This window comes from Canis aureus, chromosome 25 (assembly GCF_053574225.1).
Source record: "Canis aureus isolate CA01 chromosome 25, VMU_Caureus_v.1.0, whole genome shotgun sequence".
In the NCBI taxonomy this organism is placed as follows: domain Eukaryota; kingdom Metazoa; phylum Chordata; class Mammalia; order Carnivora; family Canidae; genus Canis; species Canis aureus.
In genome coordinates, this window is record NC_135635.1 from 44,880,001 (window position 1) to 44,899,772 (window position 19,772).

General features: G+C 37.2%; 1 protein-coding gene across 10 annotated transcripts in view; it reads left to right on the forward strand.

Moving 5' to 3' along the window:
• Positions 1 to 19,772, forward strand: part of ADIPOR2 (adiponectin receptor 2) — a 146,160-nt gene that overhangs the window by 113,387 nt on the left and 13,001 nt on the right. For all 10 annotated transcript variants that reach the window (XM_077871639.1, XM_077871638.1, XM_077871637.1 and 7 more), the window contains one exon: positions 17,548 to 17,667. In XM_077871639.1, the coding sequence (XP_077727765.1) occupies positions 17,548 to 17,667 (120 nt within the window). The remainder of the gene's footprint in view (positions 1 to 17,547; positions 17,668 to 19,772) is intronic.

Sequence of the window (19,772 nt, forward strand, 5' to 3'; positions counted from 1 at the left end):
ATGGTTCACAGAAAGACCAATCTCTGTATACTCTGAGGAATATTTGGAAATTGAATTAGATTTTTTGCTGTTTGTTAAAGGAAAATGTCACAGTTACTCACAGTTCACCATTTTAAGAAATATTGAGATAATCATATATAAAATTCACCCATTTATAGTGTACAATTCAAGTTTTAGTATATTCACAGAATTATGCAACCATCAGAACAGTTTAATTTAGAATATTTTTATTATCTCTGAGTAAATCTTTTATCCATTAGCTAGCTATCATTCCTATCTCCACACCCTAACTCTAGGCAGCTGATTTCTATTTCATCTTTCCCACTCATATATTTAATCATGTCTTTTATATTTCATCACAGTACACACCGTAACTTGTAATTATGTATTTGTTTGATTAGATGTTTAGTAATTATTTTTGCTTGCAGACTGTGTTCCATGGTGGAACAAATCTTGAGTTTTATCACCCCATCCTCAGATTCAAGCCCAGTCTTTTTGATTCATGGTAGGCATATAACACATAGTTGTTGAATGAATTTATCAGTAGCCAATATAGTGTTCTAGGTCTAAACTGTTTCAAGTAGTTTCCATAAAGAGATGTACAGAAAGAGAATATTGGAGTATGCTGTTTTGAGTTCAGGGAAAATTAGTTAACATACTTTTTTAATCCATGATAGAATAAGTGTATTTTTATTATTTATCAGAAGAATGATATTTTTTGAGCCTGTACAACGAACGTGTGAGGCAACTTTCTAAGCTCTTTTACACATATCATCTCATTCATTCCTAGAGTAGCCTTATAGAGTAGGTGTTAGTAAAATCTGTTTTGCAGATGAAGAAACAGAGGTTCCATTGAATTTATGTGAGTGATACACTGGGACTCTTATTAGAAGACTTAATATACTACTTCTCTTCATGGGGCTGGATTTTCCTTTCACTGGTTTATTGTCGAAAGTGTGATTTGGCAGTTTGAGTGGTTATTTGTCTTTAATACATTTTAAAGGACACTTATCATAGATAGTCAAAATTGTGGAAAAGGAGGCCCTGTTTGTGGTACTGATCCATTGTAATTGTGGAATTGACTCTTAGGGAGCTTCAAATGAAATATCTGTACAGTTGCATTCATTTCCCTATGTGTGAGAGTCCTTTATTTGAGGCAGTGGAGAGGTTAATTTACTTTATTCCTTAAGAAACTAGGGATCCCTGGGTGGCTCAGCGGTTTGGCCTGCCTTAGGCCCAGGGTATGATCCTGGAGTCCCAGGATCAAGTCCCACATCGGGCTTCCCGTGTGGAGCCTGCTTCTCCCTCTGCCTGTGTCTCTTGCCCCTCTCTCTCTCTCTCTCTCTCTCTCTCTCTCTCTTTCTTTCTCTCTCTCTCTCTCTCTCTCAGTGTCTCTCATGAAAAAAATAAATAAAATCTTAAAAAAAAACTAATTTTTTTTTAAAAAACAGAGGACTAGAAATCAAATACAGTTGACCCTTGAACAATACAGATTTAAACTGCATGAGTCTACTCATGCATGGATTTTTTTGAAATATGCAGTACCACCAATACTATAAATATAGATTCTCTTATTTATGATTTTTTAAAAATTTTTTATTTATTCATGAGAGACACAGAGAGAGAGAGAGGCAGAGACACAGTCAGAGAGAGAAGCAGACTCCATGCAGGGAGCCCGATGTGGGACTCGATCCTGGGACTCCAGGACCACGCCCGGGGCCAAAGGCAAGCACTAAACCGCTGAGCCATCAAGGGATCCCCTATTTATGATTTTTTAGTAGCATTTTCTTTAGCTTACTTCATTGTAAGAATACAGTATATAACATACAAAATATGTGTTAATCAACTGTTTATGTTATAATGTTATTGGTAAGGCTTTTGGTCCATAGTAGACAATTAGGTAAGTTTTTGAAGAATCCAAAGTTTTATGTGGATTTTTGACTACTTGGGGAGGCAGTGCCCCACCCCTTGGTTGTTTAAGGGTTAACCGTACTTTAAAATCTCTGGAATAGGAATCTATTTTTCATAAGCTCCCTCACATGAATCTGGGGGCACACTTAAGTTTTGGGAACTAGTGATTATAGCCTTCTCCTTTTCATAAGATGTGTATGTATAGGTTCTAGACTGATGAAACTTTGGCAGTTAAACCTAGGCCCAGAGTAACTGAGTATGTCCTTATCCGTAAATGGAATACCTGATAGTGTGTACTTTGTCTCATAGTGTGGTAGTGAGAACTGTGTGTGGTACATGGAAAGTACTTACAAATGTTGGATATGGCACATCATTTGTGTCAATAAGAAAAGATTTGCTTAAATTTCATCTTAGAGGGATGCCTGGGTGGCTCAATGCTTGAGCGTCTGCCTTTGGCTCAGGGCATGATCCCAGAGTGCTGGGATCGAGTCCCACATCGGGCTCCCTGCGTGGAGCCTGCTTCTCCCCTCTGCCCGTGTCTCTGCCTGTGTCTCTCAGGAATAAATAAATAAAGATCTTAAGAAAAAAAATCATCTTAGGCAGATTCTTTTTCTATGCCTGTTTAAGGACCAGGCATAATCTATTACATATTGTTATTATACTTTGTAGTCATCTTTAAAAAAAAAAAAAGATAGTTACTGTTTTTGCTAATCCGAACATAATTCTTATCCCCAGTACTTAAAATAGTTCATTCATAAACAATGAATGATTGAACCTAAGTTTTGGCCCTGGTCCACTACCAGCGAGTTGTGTGATTTTGGCCAATTTTCGTTATTTCTTTGGGCCTCATTTTCTTAATATTGAAATGAGTTGTTAGAACCAGGTGATATCTAAGTTTTCTCAACCTCCACATTTCTGTGGTTCCCCTACTATAGTTGTAAACTCTTCTTTGTTAGAGGATAAAAGATAAATGAAGGTCATAATTAGTTTTTCATGGATTGGTCTAATTAGGTGTCTTTGCTTATTAAATTACTATGTAATAGCTACTTTTATCACTTAAACCAAGTTTGTTTTTATTTAGTGAAGCTACTGTGCTTCAGTAATCTCTAAGGAAGCAGTTTTTAAAAAGAAAAGGAAAAACAAAAGCAAAGTTTTGGGTTCAGAGAGACCTAGATTTAAATCTCTTATCTTTTCTATATTTTTATTTCCCAACGTTTTTAAGAAAAAAACAACAAAAACATTATTGAAGTGTATAATGCATACAGAAAAGTGCATATATGGTAACCTGTGTAACCAATACCCCTAGAGGTCCCCTTAATGCCTTCCCTCCTCCATAGTGAAGCCCGTCCTTTTCCCAGAGGTAACCATTGTCCTGATTTCTAATGGTATAGATTAGTTTTGCCTATTTTTATACTTCATGTCATTGGAACCATTAAATACTCTTGTATCTGGCTTCTTTCACTCAGCATCATGTTTGTGAAATTCATCTATACCTTGTGTAGCTGTAGTTTTGTTCATTTTTACTGTCCTTTAGTTTTCTTTGTGTGACTATAATACGTTCTCTTAATGATAGCTAGTGGGTTGTTTCAAGTTCTGGGCTCTTCTAAATAGTATTTCTATAACTATTTTAGTACTTGTCTTCTGGTGAATGTATAGTCGCATTTCTGTTAGCTCTATACCTAGGAGGGGAATTGCTGGATCAGGAATGACCCCTTTCCCCCTTTAAACATTAAAAACATTTAACAGACCCTCATATGATCATATATTTAATATTAGTTTGAAACAAAGTGCGTGAAGGAAATTGACCAGGAATGTACTTCATTTATATAAGATAATGTCATTAGGCTGGGAATCAAGGTACCACTGGGAGCTATGTAACTTCCCTTAGATTGCATTTCTTTATTTACTACGCTTGATCTGGTTTTCCACATCATAAAATGAGAATAGAAATACTCATCTCAGAAGGTTGCTGAGGATTTGATTTTTTTTTTTTTTTTTTTTTATAAATTTTTATTTATTTATGATAGTCACACAGAGAGAGAGAGAGAGGGGCAGAGACACAGGCAGAAGGAGAAGCAGGCTCCATGCCGGGAGCCCGACGTGGGATTCGATCCCGGGTCTCCAGGATCACGCCCTGGGCCAAAGGCAGGCACCAAACCGCTGCGCCACCCAGGGATCCCGAGGATTTGATTATTTAGTTTATAAAGGCACTTAGTAAGTGTCCAGCATGTAGTTAGTGCACAATAAATAAGAATTCTGTTACCCTGTCCTTCCTTTGTAATAGTAGTCCGGTAATTACAATAAATCCTAGTAGTCACATCCCGAACTTACTCTTCCATCTCAGCCATCCTTGACTTTAACAGTCTTTTCACAAAGGTGATTTTTAAATCTCTCATCTTAGTACTGACCTCTTTATTGGACCTTAAACTGTTTTATTTATTTTTATTTATTTTTTCCTTAAACTGCTTTAAATTGAACTAATTTAGCCTGTTCCCTCCCCCATCAGCTTTTCCTTTTGATGTCCTGATTTCTATTAAATAGTCTCAGCTTTCTTCCAAGTATCCAAACTTGGTTCCTAGAATGTCAGAGTGGAGGGAATACCAAATTTAGTTTAGTAAAGATGCATGCATTTATTCTTTCTGCAGATATTTTTTAGGTTTTTGTTTTGTTTTTTAGAATTTTATGTATTTATTTTTAAAGAAAGAGAGAGAACAAGGGGGAGGGGAAGGGATAAGCAGACTCCACACTCAGTGAGGAGCCCAACGAGGGACTCAGTCTCAGGACCCTAAGATCATGACCTGAGCCAAAACCAAGAGTCGGATGCTTAACCAACTGAGCCACCCAGGCACCCCAGCGTTGTATTTGTGTTTTGTTTTATTTAAGGATGTATTGGCATTCTGGGAATACAAAAATAAAACATAGTCTCTGCTCTTAAACAGCTGACAGTCCAGTTGGAGGGACAGACAAGGAAATCAATACGTTTGTGGTATTGGTTGTGTGATTGTGCAGGGTACTGTGGGAGCAATTCTGTCATCACCTAGGGTCTAGGGAGGCAAAACTTGAGTTTCAGAGTTAACTAAGAGAAAAAACTAAGGATAGTCTAAGCAGAGGGAACAACAGATGTGAAGACACAAAAGTAAAAAATAGCACGATGCTTTTTAGGGAATAGTACCAATAATAGCTAACATGTATTGAGTATACATTGGTATGTACTGGTGTCTAAACCTGGGAAGTGTTCAGCATAGTTAGAATGAAGGATCAAGAGTGCAAAGTAGTGGAAGGTTTGGTAGCAAGAAAGCCTAGACAATTGAGGCCTAAAATCCAGGTCTCTAGACTTCTGGTGCAGTACTTTTTATCATCCAAAATTATTTTTGAAATATATAATGTGGTATATTGGTTAAAATGAATAGGCCATTTCTTCTCTAAAACCGGGATTCCTTTAACTATATATGCTAAAGTATATTTAAGGGTTTTTTTTTTTTTTTTTTAAGTTTTTATTTGTTTATGACAGAGAGAGAGAGAGGCAGAGACACAGGCAGAGGGAGAAGCAGGCTCCATACAAGGAGCCCGACGCGGGACCTGATCCTGGGTCTCCAGGATCACACCCCCGGCTGCAAGCGGCGCTAAACCGCTGCGCCACAGGGGCTGCCCTATTTAAGGGTTTTGAAAGCTAAGACAAAGCCACAAAAGAGGCATCCAGATTGCCCTGATCTTTAGTTTTACAGGTTTTCTTCACATCTCTGAATTTTCAAGGTATTAAGTCGAAGAGAGCAGCAGCCTTTATGATTGCCTTACTTTTCCTTTACTCTAGATTCTTCTTCATAAATGGGGATTAGGAGCCAACTTTTACTCCTTTAACCTAGGAATTACTTATTGAGCAGTTTTGCTTTAACCAAACTTGTAAGAATGCCACTCTATATTACTTTATCCTAAGAAAGTTAAATTGTAAATAGACTATTGTCTGCTGATCCCTGCATTTTCTTTTCTGGAGGAAGTGTATTTAGGACATTCAGTTAAGATTAGAGAGAGTTGCTATGTGACAATAAAAAAATTGGATGATTTTAAAGATCTTTTCTGTTAGGCTTTGATAGAGATAACTAGTCTGTATAGGCTAAGAGTATATATATTTTTAGGCAGTCCAAAATGAATGTCCATATACATTAGATATTGTACTTATTTTACTGGACAGTTCAGGAGATGCATTCATCAGTGCTTTCTCTTTCAGCTTTCATTTTCTTTCTCTTTTCTTTTCTCTTTTCTTTTCTTTCTTTCTTCCTTCCTTCCTTCCTTCCTTCCTTCCTTCCTTCCTTCCTTCCTCTTTCTTTCTTTCTTTCTTTCTTTCTTTCTTTCTTTCTTTCTTTCTTTCTTTCTTTCTTTCTCTTTCTTTCTTTCTTTCTTTTCTTTCTTTTCTTTCTTTTCTTTCTTTCTTTCAAGATTTTTAATTTATTTATTCATGAGAGACACAGAGAGAGAAAGGCAGAGACACAGGCAGAAGGAGAGGTAGGCTTCCTGCAAGGAGCCTGATGTGGGACTCAGTCCTGCACCCTGGGATCATGCCCTGAGCTGAAGACAGGTGCTCAACTGCTGAGCCACCCAGGTGTCCCTCAGCTTTCATTTTCTGTAGACACCTTAATTTCCATTAACCCCTGTGTATTTGTTAGCTATATCAGCTTACTAACACCTTTTCTCATTTTCCTTTTTTTTAAAAAGCTTTAGCTACACATTTCAGATTAAAAAACATTTTTTTAAAGATTTATTTTTTTATTCATGAGAGAGAGAGAGAGAGAGAGAGAGAGAGGCAGAGACACAGGCAGAGGGAGAAGCAGGCTCCATGCAGGGAGCCTGACCTGGGACTCAATCCCCAGTCTCCAGGATCAGGCCCTGGACTGAAGATGGCGCCAAACCACCAAGCCACCCGGGCTGTCCCAGATTTTAAATTTTAAGCTGGATCCAGCCTGTTAACTTTCCAAAAAGACCATTAAGTTACCTGTTGCTCAAACTAAGCCAAGTTTATTACTTGGCTGCAGTAAGTGCATACCACTGTAAAACATCCTAGTAATGTTTTACAAAGGAGAGGTCATGGATGGATATTTATAGGGTTTGAGGGTCTGGGTTCTAGTAGTTTAAGTCAAGTCTTTGAATACAGCATTCATGGGGTGCCTGGGTGGCTTAGTTGGTTGAACATCCAACTCTTGATTTTGACTCAGATTGTTATCTCAGGGTAATGAGATCAAGCCCTACATTGGGCTCTGCGCTCAGCACAGCGTCTGCTTAAGAGTTTCTCTCTTCTCCCTCTGCCCCTCTGCGCACGTGCGCACTCTCTCTCTCTAATCTTTTTTTTTTTTTTAAAGATTTTATTTATTCATTCATGAGAGACAGAGAAAGAGAGAGAGAGAGGCAGAGACACAGGCAGAAGGAGAAGCAGGCTCCATGCAGGGAGCCAGACGTGGCACTCGATCCTGGGTTTCCAGAATTCTACCCTGGGCGGAAGGTGGCGCTAAACTGCTTAGCCACCTGGGCTGCCCTCTCTCAAATCTTTTTTAAAGAAAAAGAATACAACAATCATATTGGCATTGCAGAGTTTGTGATTTGATAGATAGGATTGGTGGAGCAAGTCTTGATTAACAAATATTTGTTTGATAAGTGAACAGATTCATCCAGTTGAACAATTGATTATACTAAGGGTCTGGTTGAGCAGTCTGTTGTTTAGTTAAATGAGTTTTTGAGAAGTTTCTACAACTAATAATAAAGTTATTTACTGATTTATATTCTTACCTTTCTTGGCAGGAATTCCCTGGAACAGGTGATAAAATAGGGGCCTTAGATCTTAGTCCTCATAACTAAGCTGTACGTGAATGCAGAAGATATCAGTGCTCAGTGACATCCATAAAGGCAGACAAATTTTAACCAAAGATTTATTGTCCCAAGCCCAGTATTTCAGGGTAATGAGGTATTTTACCATTTCCTTGATCTTTATTTTCTAACTGTGGAAGGTATTACAATTGTGAATCTCTGTGACATTCTGTCTACTTCAACTAATATTTACGTTTATAATTTGTGTCTTGCTGTTTTCCTGAATGCATCCTTAGTTTCGATCGAACTGCATGGATATCTTGTCTTCAAAGGGGTGCTTTTGCTTTTTCCCCCTCTTGACGATTCTCTTTCATCTTTCCAGAATTCTCTTTCTCATGCAACATTTTCTGAGCTCCACATCTCCCTACCCACCTTTAAACTAGTTATACCTTATTTCTATTTTAATCATTTATATGGCTAAGTCAGCCCCTCATTAGGTTGTAAGCTCATGTAAGACAAAGATTATTCTTTACTCATCTATTTAAGAATATTTTAGTAGACATTTGTTAACGGAATTAATGGAATTGAACTGAGTTTGGATAAAACAGGTAAATGCCCAAATGAATTCTTTCCATATTAGACTGATCTTAAAGGCATTCATCTTTATCATTAAGGCAAAATATACTTTACAGAATTGTTATTTTAGGTTGTTGCACTGTGGATAGATCATCAAAGTTGGATATCATTGTTTTTTGAAGTATAATAATTTTTTTTAAAGATTTTATTTATTTATTAGAGAACACAAGTGGGGGAGGGGCAGAGAAAGAGGAAGAAGCCAACTCCCCACTGAGCAGGGGAACCAACATGGAGCTTGATTCTAGGACCCTGAGGTCATGACCTGAGCTGAAGGTAGACACTTAACCAACTCAGCCACCCAGGTGCCCCCCTGATGTATAATAATTTTTTTAACTTAGTCTTTTCACAGATGGACTAAATTGAATGTAGGAGAAAAATATTTAAAAGTGGTTTTGTACTTCAGCGCATTGACCTTTCTTTAAGTTTAAATAGAGTAATTCATTCGTAGAAAGCCTTACAGAATTAAATTTTATGCCTTTTTTAATGCAGCTTTGGTTTTAATCGCTTAATCTTTCACAGTGTCGTTTCTCTTCATAATTTGTTTTGATGAGGATTAGAATATGACAACAGAAACAGAATATATCATGTATTTAACAATGTATGTGATCATCTTTATACAGTTGCTATTTTTGAAAGAGAGATCTTTGGGTACCGTGGTTTAGTGCCTGCTAATGGGAAATTGAAAGTCATTTCTGCTCTTGACAGGGTAGTTTAGAGTTAATATTCAAAGTCAAAGTGCCCAGGATAGGCTTTCTAAACCATTGTTGTGTGACATAACTATGAAGTTGCTCCAGTACCCTAGAGAAAGCATTTTTTAATTCTATGTTCTAGCCAGTGTTTGACACTACCACTTTATTGTTTCTTGTTATCCTCTGTCTAATCCAGGAAACTGTGTTTACTTCCACCCACTCTGTGTAGCTCTCTTAATTAGTAACTCCATAGTGCTTGAACACAATAAATAGCTAATTATGGGCTAGTATTTTGGATGCTTGTTTTTTGAGGATGTATTTGTGAGTCTTCTGTTTTAGGAGGGTGAGAACTGGAGATAATACTTGATAAATTAACAGACTTAGTACTTTGTACTTCTGAATGAAACATTCTTTTATAAATACTCAAATTTTGCTGACATACTGGGATGGATATTTATCTTTACTGGGTTATGTATTTCTGACCACTGACCACATTCTGCCTCCAAAGCATATACTAGACTACTAGAGAGGAATTGTAGTTGACCCTTGAACAGTGCAGGGTTAGGGTTGCTAACTTTTCAAAAATCTGTGTGTAACTTTTGACTTCCCCCAAAACTTAACTACTGGTAACCCACGGTTGATTGGAAACCTTACCATAACATATCAAGTTGATTAACACATATTTTATAGATCTATTATTATATACAGTATTATATACTGTCTAAGCTAGAGGAAAGAAGTATTATATTAAGAAGACCATAAAGAAGAGAAAATATATTTATGGTATTATACTGTAAAAAATTCCTGTGTAAGTGGTTCTGTGCTATTCAAATCCACGTTCAGGTTAGCTGTATTACTTTTGGTATTTATTAAGAAAAAACTGACTTAGAAAACTGGATGTAGTTCTGTATCTTAGAAATGAAATCCTTGTCTTACATACAGGCTTGCATTATATTGAGTTTAGTTTTTTTAGAAGCACTATTTTGGATAGAAAGGGCAGTTGTAAAAGATGAGAAGAGAAAATGTGGACAAGCAGCTTTAATGCTTTGGCAAGGTTTCAATATGCATGAGTTTCAGTTATCATGGGTTAGTTAGTTAAATGATACCAGGCCCTCAATACTATGGCTCAAATTTCACTTACTGTGGTGTATTTACTGTAATTGCACGAAGTACAAACTTTTGTGCTAGTTCTTCAGTCTTCAGTCTACAGTCTACAATCTACTGTGCAAATAGTAGATATGCATCATGATTAGTGACCAGTCATGTCACTTCTTTGAAAGTCTTCATGACTGACTGGCTATCGTACATCTATCCTCTATTTAATGCATAAGACAACGAAGTCTACGATTGTGTTGTTTCCCATTAATAAAAACATGTGACTTTTTACAAAAATAGATAATTAGAAGGGGAATTGGGTAATAAAGGTAAAAGCAATGAAATGAAACTGATACTGCTGCAATTGTATGTCAGAACAAACATAAATGGCTATAGAAGAAATAACCTGATTGGGATGGGGAATGTTGACCCTGCTACCACGTAAAGATATTCTAGATGTGCAGCCAGAAGGACATAGTGGGGGCACACTTGTCAACATAAAGGAGTAAAGCGTTTGTGACAAAAAGGTTGAAGATGTCCAGAGAAGTGATATAGGCAAAAGAGTTAAATCTAAAGGAAAGCTTCTAGGAATTTCATGACATGAAAGCACAAAGAATGAAATGTTGAAAGCTGATCCAAACTTAGAATATGGACAATTTGCCAAGGCAGAGAAAAGATGCTTACTTTGTATTGTAATTTATTTGATAAGAAGGCAAGCACTGAGGCGCCTAGCTGGCTCAGTCAATAAAGCAGGCAAAGCAGGTGACTCTTAATCTCGGGGTTGTGAGTTCAAACCCTACATGGGGTATAGAGCCTACTTAAAAAAAAAAAAAAGACCTGCACCGTTCAAATTACTCTTGGTAAGTTTTTTTACAAATAAATACTTAATTCTCAATGTTTCTGTTGTAAAATATAGCATACTGGTTTTACTGTTTTTGAAATTTCCTTGTACATTTATAATTGACAGTTTTTAATATTTTGTTAATTTTTAAAGGTCACAGAATAGCCATTTTCCTTATTGTTTATAAGATTGCTCTACATGATTTTGGCTTGCACAGTCATTTTTACTATCCTGCACTACTAGAAAGCAAGGCCTGCCTGTATATTTGTCGTCTTTCAGTCAAATGTCTGTTACCTACAAAATCAGGCACTTTTATAATTAGAAAACAAGAGAGTGGAAAGACTACAGCGTGAACTTTGGAACTTGTATGGACCTGAGTTGAACTTCTTGACTGGTATTTTCTCCTCCTCCTCCTCCTCCTCCTTCTTCGTCTTCGTCTTCATGGTGGTGGTGGTGGTCGTCGTCGTCGTCTTCTTCTTCATCTTCTTTGTCGTCGTCTTCTTCTCTTTTTAAAGATTTTTATTTATTTATTCATGAGAGAGACAGAGCACTGGAGCCCGGGTCTCCAGGATCACAACCTGGGCTGAAGGCGGCGCTAACTGCTGAGGTACCCGGGCTTCCCTTGACTGGTATTTTCTAGTGATCTTGGGCAAATCATTTAGCCTCAGATTCTTTGTCTGTCAGATGGTAGCTGCTCAATGAGTACTTTGTATATTTTTTGAATGAATGGTTGCCATTTAGCTTAGCTAGTGGCACTAGTAACCACTTATTGGTAAGAAGTATGAAGTATCTGATAAAGTATTATTTTTTCTGATATGAACACATAATACCATAGTGGGTGTATAGATCTTCTGTCATCACATAATACTGTAGTGGGTGTATAGATCTTCCGTCATCATTTCTTTAGATCAGTTTCTCATTGGCTGTTAACATTTTAACCAGATAGTTCTTTGTTTTGGAGAACTGTCTTTTGCATTATTGGATGTTTAACAGAATCCTGGCCCCTACCTACTAGTTGCCAGTATCATTTCCTCTCCTTGTGACAAGTAAAGATGATTCTAGATATTGCCAGATGTCCTTTAGGTTGGGGGTCAGGCAAAATTGCCTCTAGTTGAGAACAACTGCTTTAGACTTTGGTAAGTATTGATTTATTTCTCTTCTTTCCTGCCTCCCTTCTTCATTGTTGCCTTCTCTCTGTTGCCAAAGTAAGTTTCTAAAAACAAATATAATTGTGTTCAGGTTGGCCCAACCTCATAATTTAAACGCTCAGCTTTGCCTACACAATAAAACCTAAAACCCTTTATTTATTTTTTTTTAATTTTTTTTATTTTTTATTTATGATAGGCACACAGTGAGAGAGAGAGAGAGAGGCAGAGACACAGGCAGAGGGAGAAGCAGGCTCCATGCACCGGGAGCCCGACGTGGGATTCGATCCCGGGTCTCCAGGATCACGCCCTGGGCCAAAGGCAGGCGCTAAACCGCTGCGCCACCCAGGGATCCCCTAAAACCCTTTAATATGAAAAGTCTATAGCACCTCTTTTCCTCTCTCCTGTTTTTCTTTTTGAAAACATTTTTATTGGGATCCTTGGGTGGCCCAGTGGTTTAGCACTCACCTTCGGCCCAGGGTGTGATCCTGGAGTCCCGGGATCGAGTCCCACATCGGGCTCCCTGCATGGGGCCTGCTTCTTCCTCTGCCTGTGTCTCTGCCTCTCTCTGTGTCTCTCATGAATAAATAAATAAAATCTTAAAAAAAAAAAAGGGCATTTTTATTGAGGGATGATTTATACAAACAGTATTTTATTGAGGAATGTTTTAAACACAGTAAAATTACTCAGATCTTCAATATATAGCACCATGACACTACCTACATATGATCACCACAGAACAAGATTCAGATTATTTTCATCATTTCAGAAACTTCTCTCATGCCTTTTTCAAGTCTGTAACCTCTCTCCATCTTGCTTATTCCCAGAGATAACTGTTATTCTGACTTTTACCACAATAGATTGCTTTGCTTGTTGCTGGACTTAATATAAGTGGAATCATTTAGTATATACTCTTTATGATTAGCATGTTTTTGCTACTTACCCATACTCTTTTGTAGGTTAGTTACAGTTCTTTTTAATTACTGAGTAGTATTCTGTTACATAAATATGTCACACTTGTTTTTCCGTTTTCTTATTGATGGACATTTGGATTGTTTCTGGTTTTTGACTGTTACAAATAATGGTGCTATGGACCCCTGTGTCTTTTTTTTTTTTTTTTAAGAAAATTTTATCGTGGTAAAACATATAGCATAAAATTTGCCATTCTAGACATTTTTCAGCGTACAATACTACATTCACAGTGTTGAATGACCATCACCACTATTTCCACAATTTTTCATCATCCCATACAGAAACTCTGTACCTATTGAAATACAACTTTCGGGATCCCTGGGTGGCGCAGCGGTTTGGCAACTGCCTTTGGCCCAGGGTGCAATCCTGGAGACCCGGGATCGAATCCCACGTCGGACTCCCGGTGCATGGAGCCTGTTTCTCCCTCTGCCTATGTCGCTGCCTCTCTCTCTCTCTCTCTCTCTCTCTCTCTCTGTGACTATCATAAATAAATAAAAATTAAAAAAAAAAAAAAAAGAAATACAACTTTCCATTCCCTCTTTCCAGTTCAGCCTCTGGTACCCTTTCTCTACTTTTAGTCTCTGCAGATTTGCCTATTCTAGATTTTTCATATAAACAGAATTGCACAATATTTGTCTTTGTGTGTGGCACATTTCACTTAGTGTTATGTTTACCCATGTGGTAGTACATATGGGAACTTCATTCCTTTTTATGACTGAGTGTAATATTCTATATATGTATATGCTACATTTTATGTATTTGTTGATGGGCATTTGGATTGTTTTTATACTTACGTTTTTAGTCTCACATCACATTTACTTGTTGCTCCAGCTGTGCTAAACTATGTATTCTTTGTGTATTCTTTTTCTTTCCTCTGTTTTTGGATACATGCTGTTGCCTTTATCAGTTAATGTCTTTCTCTTGTCATGCCTGACTCATGAATCTCTTACACATTTTTCAGGTCTTGGTTCAGATGTTACCTTTTTAGGAAACTTCCCAAGTGTCAAAGTTAAATTAACTGTTTTTTCTATTTGCATCAGACCTTTTGCATAGAGTTCACTAGCTCATTGCTATATTTACTTAATGCATATCTTCTCCAACAAGTTGTGATACTAACTTTAATGTTCCTAGTACCTAGCCCATCATCATCATAATAAAGACCATCATTTATTTATTGTCTTCTGAGTCTTGAGACCTATGATAGTTTCTTTTTATTTATCATCTTTTATTCTTAAAACAGATCTGCATTGTAGCAGATTCTTAAAATCATTTCACAGATAAGGAAACTGATGCTTAGGTTAAATGTAATCTTGTCAAAGATAACAGAATTTATCAGTAATCACAGTTTATCTGACTTCAAAATCATTCTTAATCCATTATGGCAAGCCACTTTTTCCTAAAAAAATGTTTGACCAAATGAATAAACAATGTTTATTGGCCACTAGTTGGTTTTTGACTCAGACCATACATCCTACATTATGAATGTACTTTTCTTTCAATAAACACGTATTTATCTCCAACAACAGTGTCATTAACCCTAACCTTATGGTTAGAGGTTGAACCATTCATCTCTCTTTTATGTAGATATTGTGAGTACCTATGGAGAGAGGCATTCTATTCTCATTTTTTCTTATCTAAGTTTCTAAGATTAACTGTGTGAAGTGCCCTTTCTTTTGCCAGGGAATCTGGCTTGCCTTTTTCTAGGAGTAGTCTTCTATAGATCCAAATGTATTATTAGCCTGATATTCTAAACTACTGACACTAAGTAATCCCATTGACATTTCAGACCAGTTCTTCGACTTAATTGGGTTTTACTTATGTTGGTGCAGGAAACATTTAACTAATCCTACTTTATATGCTCATTTATTTGTAGCTTTATTAGAAACTGTTGGCGTAATTTATTTGTAAGTTGATGTTTTAATGGTACTTTATCATTTTTATTTTATGTTTAATTAGGCATCTTTTAAATTTTTTTGTTGAAGGAATTTTAAAGCATTAATTACTTGAGCCATAGTGAAGTATGTAACCCATTACACAGAACTGTTCTGGGGGCCAGTGGGAAAGAAGACCACATAGGCACTTAAAATCTCGTTTAGGAAATGATACATTAAAAAAAGCAAAATTCCGTCAAGCATGAAATTAAAAAGTGTAAGTCAGTAAAAAAAGAGCTGTAACTCAGATATATTCATTGTCAAATAAGGGCTACAGATTTCAATTGCTAGAGAAGTTCAGAAGAGGAGGCAGTTGCTGTGGATTAGGTAGGGCATATATACATTCTGTGGTGAAAATTACTTAATTGATTTAGAGGGGATTGAAAAATTCTAAAATATTACAGTGGTTTGTGTTGTGCCCAAGATTGCGAATTCCAGAAACCACCAAGGAGCCGACACCGATGCAAACACACGAGGGTTTATTTACAAGCTCGAGCTTGGGTCCAAGTATACCCGACACAGCGGAGCAGTGCCTTGGACTTGGACCCTGAAGTGGGTTACAGCTGGGTTTTTTATAGGCTGGTCTAGGGGATTTTCTACCATGGGCGTGGGCTCTGTTGTCTTTCTGATATGGGATTCTCTGCCAAGGGCAATTCTGAGCTCTGTTGTCTTTCTGATCTGGGATTACCTGCCAAGGACATTGAGGACATTCTGCAGTTTTTCCCATAAGTTCAGCTCTTATTCACAGGGGCCTAAGATGGCTGTACTTGTGCTAATGCTAAACTTTAGGTGGGATGGCCTTAATTTTTCTCGGCCTCCACAGTTTGTAGCCCTCCAAAGGGCCTAGTATGTACACAGATATATAGTATATTGTGTTAATAAAATTTCCTGAGGATGGAAGAAGCAATCTAAAAATGCTTGGTGGGAGAGGGGAGGGTGGCAGTCATGAAAGAAAGGTTGAGAAAAACTGGGCACTGAAGGACAGACAGGTAAGTTTTAGGGAAGTAATGAATGGAGGATGTTTTATAAGTAAGAATAGTAGAGAAGCAGAATCAAGATAGATTTCTTGGAGAACATAACTTTGTAACAATTGAGATTGGGTAGGCAACATGTCTCACCTGCTGCTTAATATTAAGCCCCTAGTTATCTTGAACAGTGAAGAGTAGGAAAATGAAATCTTAGGATTTCTTTTTAAACATGTTCAAATTCAAGTATTGTGGTAGATTACTTATTGTGCCTACACATTCATCCTTAACAATTTTCTGACTGGAGATAGAAAGTTATTCATTTCTTCATTCAGTCATGTTAACTTGTCCTGTTTATCTAGCTGACTCTTTGATACAGAATTCCAATTAGTGCTGTCGTTTTTCACTGAGTTGTGCTATCATTTTTCAATAAGTTGCAGAATCTCAGAATTTTAGAGAATAGGGAAGACTGTAGAGATTATTTAGTTTTATTTATTTATGATAGTCACACACACACAGAGAGAGAGAAGCAGAGACACAGGCAGAGGGAGAAGCAGGCTCCATGCACCGGGAGCCCGACGTGGGATTCGATCCCGGGTCTCCAGGATCGCGCCCTGGGCCAAAGGCAGGTGCCAAACCGGTGTGCCACCCAGGGATCCCGATTATTTAGTTTTAAACTCCTTATTTTAGATAGAAATGAGAAAGTTGAGGTTCAGATCGAGAAATCTATATATGGTTCCATCTATATTAGTGGCAAAACCACACTTAACTACTTAGGTCTCCTAACTTCTGGTCCATTGCCCTTCTCAGTATCATTATATCTAAACTAGTATGAAGCTTCATCTGGAAACAGAAATCTTAATTTTATTGATTTATCCCTTAAGGTCTAACCAGATTATTTCTTCTTCTTTTAGTCAGGAATGTGGAAAGACAGTGGGTGTGGGAGTTTTTACTTTTTTCCTTGACTAGTCTTAACCTTGGGCAACTTATTTTAACCTCTTTGCCTAATGTTCTTTGTTAAATGGTGATAAGAATACTTACCTAATAATAATAGACTGTCAGGATTAATTTAGATGGCCTATACAAAGGCCTTTCTTTTATGCTTGGCATATCTTAAGAATTGAGTAAATTTCTTTCCTCCCCTCCCCTCCCCCATTGTATTTACAATTATTGATTTTATATGTACCAAGTGGGGTTCTTGGAGTTTTCCCCCTCAGCAATTTCGAGAGAGAGAGAGAGAGAGAGAGAGAGAATATATATACATATATTATATATACATATATATCTGTGAATATAATTATTAAAACAAAAAAACCATTCACGCTACTCCAGGAATTTGCTACTGAAACGGCCATGGGAATGCTCTTGTATTTCATCTGTCTGTCAGAGAAGAATAACAGATGTTCATTTTTAATACTCATGATTCTATAATAAACTGACATTACTTGTTTGAGGCCTTGCTTTGACTTTAAGAGGGAATTATTTCATTATAATTTTTCAAGGTTAGTGTGTTGATAGTTTCATTTGGCTCCTGGTCTCTGTTTCTGACTTTCTGTGATTGCCTTACAGATCTCTGAGGAACATGAGTGCAATGATGAAGCTTCTCAGGAAGATGAGGGGTTTATGGGTATGTCCCCTCTTTTACAAGCCCATCATGCTATGGAAAGAATGGAAGAATTTGTTTGTAAGGTAAGATGACAGTTTGTTATCATTTCTATGCTATATGTTTACCCCTTCCCAAACAGGAATCTTTAAGGAGAGTTGCAGTACCTTAGCTGTTGGTTTACTTTGGAGATAATCTGTGGCAAAATGGGGACAGAAACAGTCTTATAACTTTAGTCCTGTTTAAGACAAAACACATTTGTTTCCCTATAGTACACATGATAAAGTTGTGATAAAACTCAAATATCCATCTGGGAAACAAGTGTTTCCTGATGTAAGTTAACATAGTAGAAGTCTTATTGATAATTCAGATAAGACAGGATCAAAGTTGGGCGTGGTTGATGCCTAGAGATAGTAAAATGCCATTTCCAAGTCCCTTGAATCTCTTCTACGTAACTGTGATGGCCAACGTGCTAATCTTTCTAAGGATTCTGTAAGTAATCAATATAATCTTTAGATAGATATTTCCCAGTTTTCATGCAGATTTAGTATTTCTAGTTCAGCTGGCATGTTTTGTCTCTATCTTATAATGCGTTATCGGATTCTTTAGGGATCTATTGTGGGCATTTTTTCCCCTTCTAAAATGGCAACTGGAATTGGAGGTTGCTTTCTTAGAGAAAAGAGTCAGGGGCTCTGGTAAGTTTAAAGCTACTTGATAACCTGACCGATGGGGACCTGGTGGGACTGATCCAAAGTCATAAGTAAATCTGTTTATGTTAGTATGTATAAATAAATTCATTTGTTAAACATTTCTGGAGAATTCTTGATTAAATATTTAGAAAGAAATTTTTATGACTCTTAGCTTTTTTTAATATAGGTTTCATAGAACCAAGACTTTTTTTTGCATGTGGTCTTAGATCCTGAAAACTAAATTAGGTTTTCCTACATTCACAGTGGTGGTAGAAATAATTGGGGCCAGTTGACTCTAGAATACTGTACTTTGGACCTGAGGATGAGAAAACATTATAATCTGATTATAGACATTCCTTCTAAGATAAAGGGGATGCATGGAGAGCGCTGGGGGAGGGGTATACACATTTATGGATCTACTCAGAGCACAGGAAATTTTAATCAGTGTTTGAAAATTAGTGAAGAAAATGCAAAGCAGAATCATAGATTCTTTCTAGTGATTGCTGTCTTAGGAGAATTAACACACAGGGATTTTGTAAAGGAGATATTTTGTTTTTCATAAAGCAAGTTTTGTGTTAAATCTCTCAAAGTTGAATATTTAGTGTCTGGGCCATTAGGGATTTTTAGTATTTACAGATCAGTGGGGAACTGTAGCTAACTTGACTGCCCTTTTATTCTCATTTTCTGAACTGAGAGTAAAGAATAAAGTAAATAAAATTTCCAGGGCAGCCCTGATGGCTCAGCGGTTTAGCGCTGCTGCCTTCAGTCTAGGGCGTGATCCTGGAGACCTGGGATCGAGTCCCACGTTGGGCTCCCTGCATGGAGCCTGCAGAGGGCTGCCTGTGGCTCTGCCTCTCTCCTTCTGTGTCTCTCATGAATGAATGAATGAATGAATGAATGAATGATCTTTAAAAAAAAATCCAGTGTAACAGCTAATGGGAGAATAAACAGGGCATTTGTTAGCTCCGAACTGTGATTTACTGTGGAAAAAAAAAAGTGAATGGAACACAAAATTTACTACCATTCCCTTATTATTCTTTAGCAGTTTGTCTGTGAGAGTGGACTGGAGAGGCTTCCTGTGACATGGCATTCTCCAGGTTTGCTCCCCCTACTGCGGTCATGCAATTGAGTATACTTGATAATTAACTGGGTCTAGTGACACAAATTTTTTTTTCTTGGATAGGAAGCAAGTAAACAATTTTAAATGAAGTGTCCTGTGGTGTTGGTGGTATACACTCCCTTTTGGAAAAGCTTTTCTTACAGGAATAGGGGAAATAAAATCATTTAGTCTTTATAGAGTATCCAAGTTCCATCATGCTTTTTTCCCTCAGCCTTCAATTAAAAAGAAATGTTTGTGTATTAATGGTCTAATATAAATCCAGTGGACCATTGCTCAGATGTTTATGCAGTGCCTTTGTCAAGCTTATAAAGAAATATGTATTTGGCCAAGCTGTGATCCTGTTCTTTTTTCCCTGGGGGGGTTAAAGAGGATGCCTGCTTTG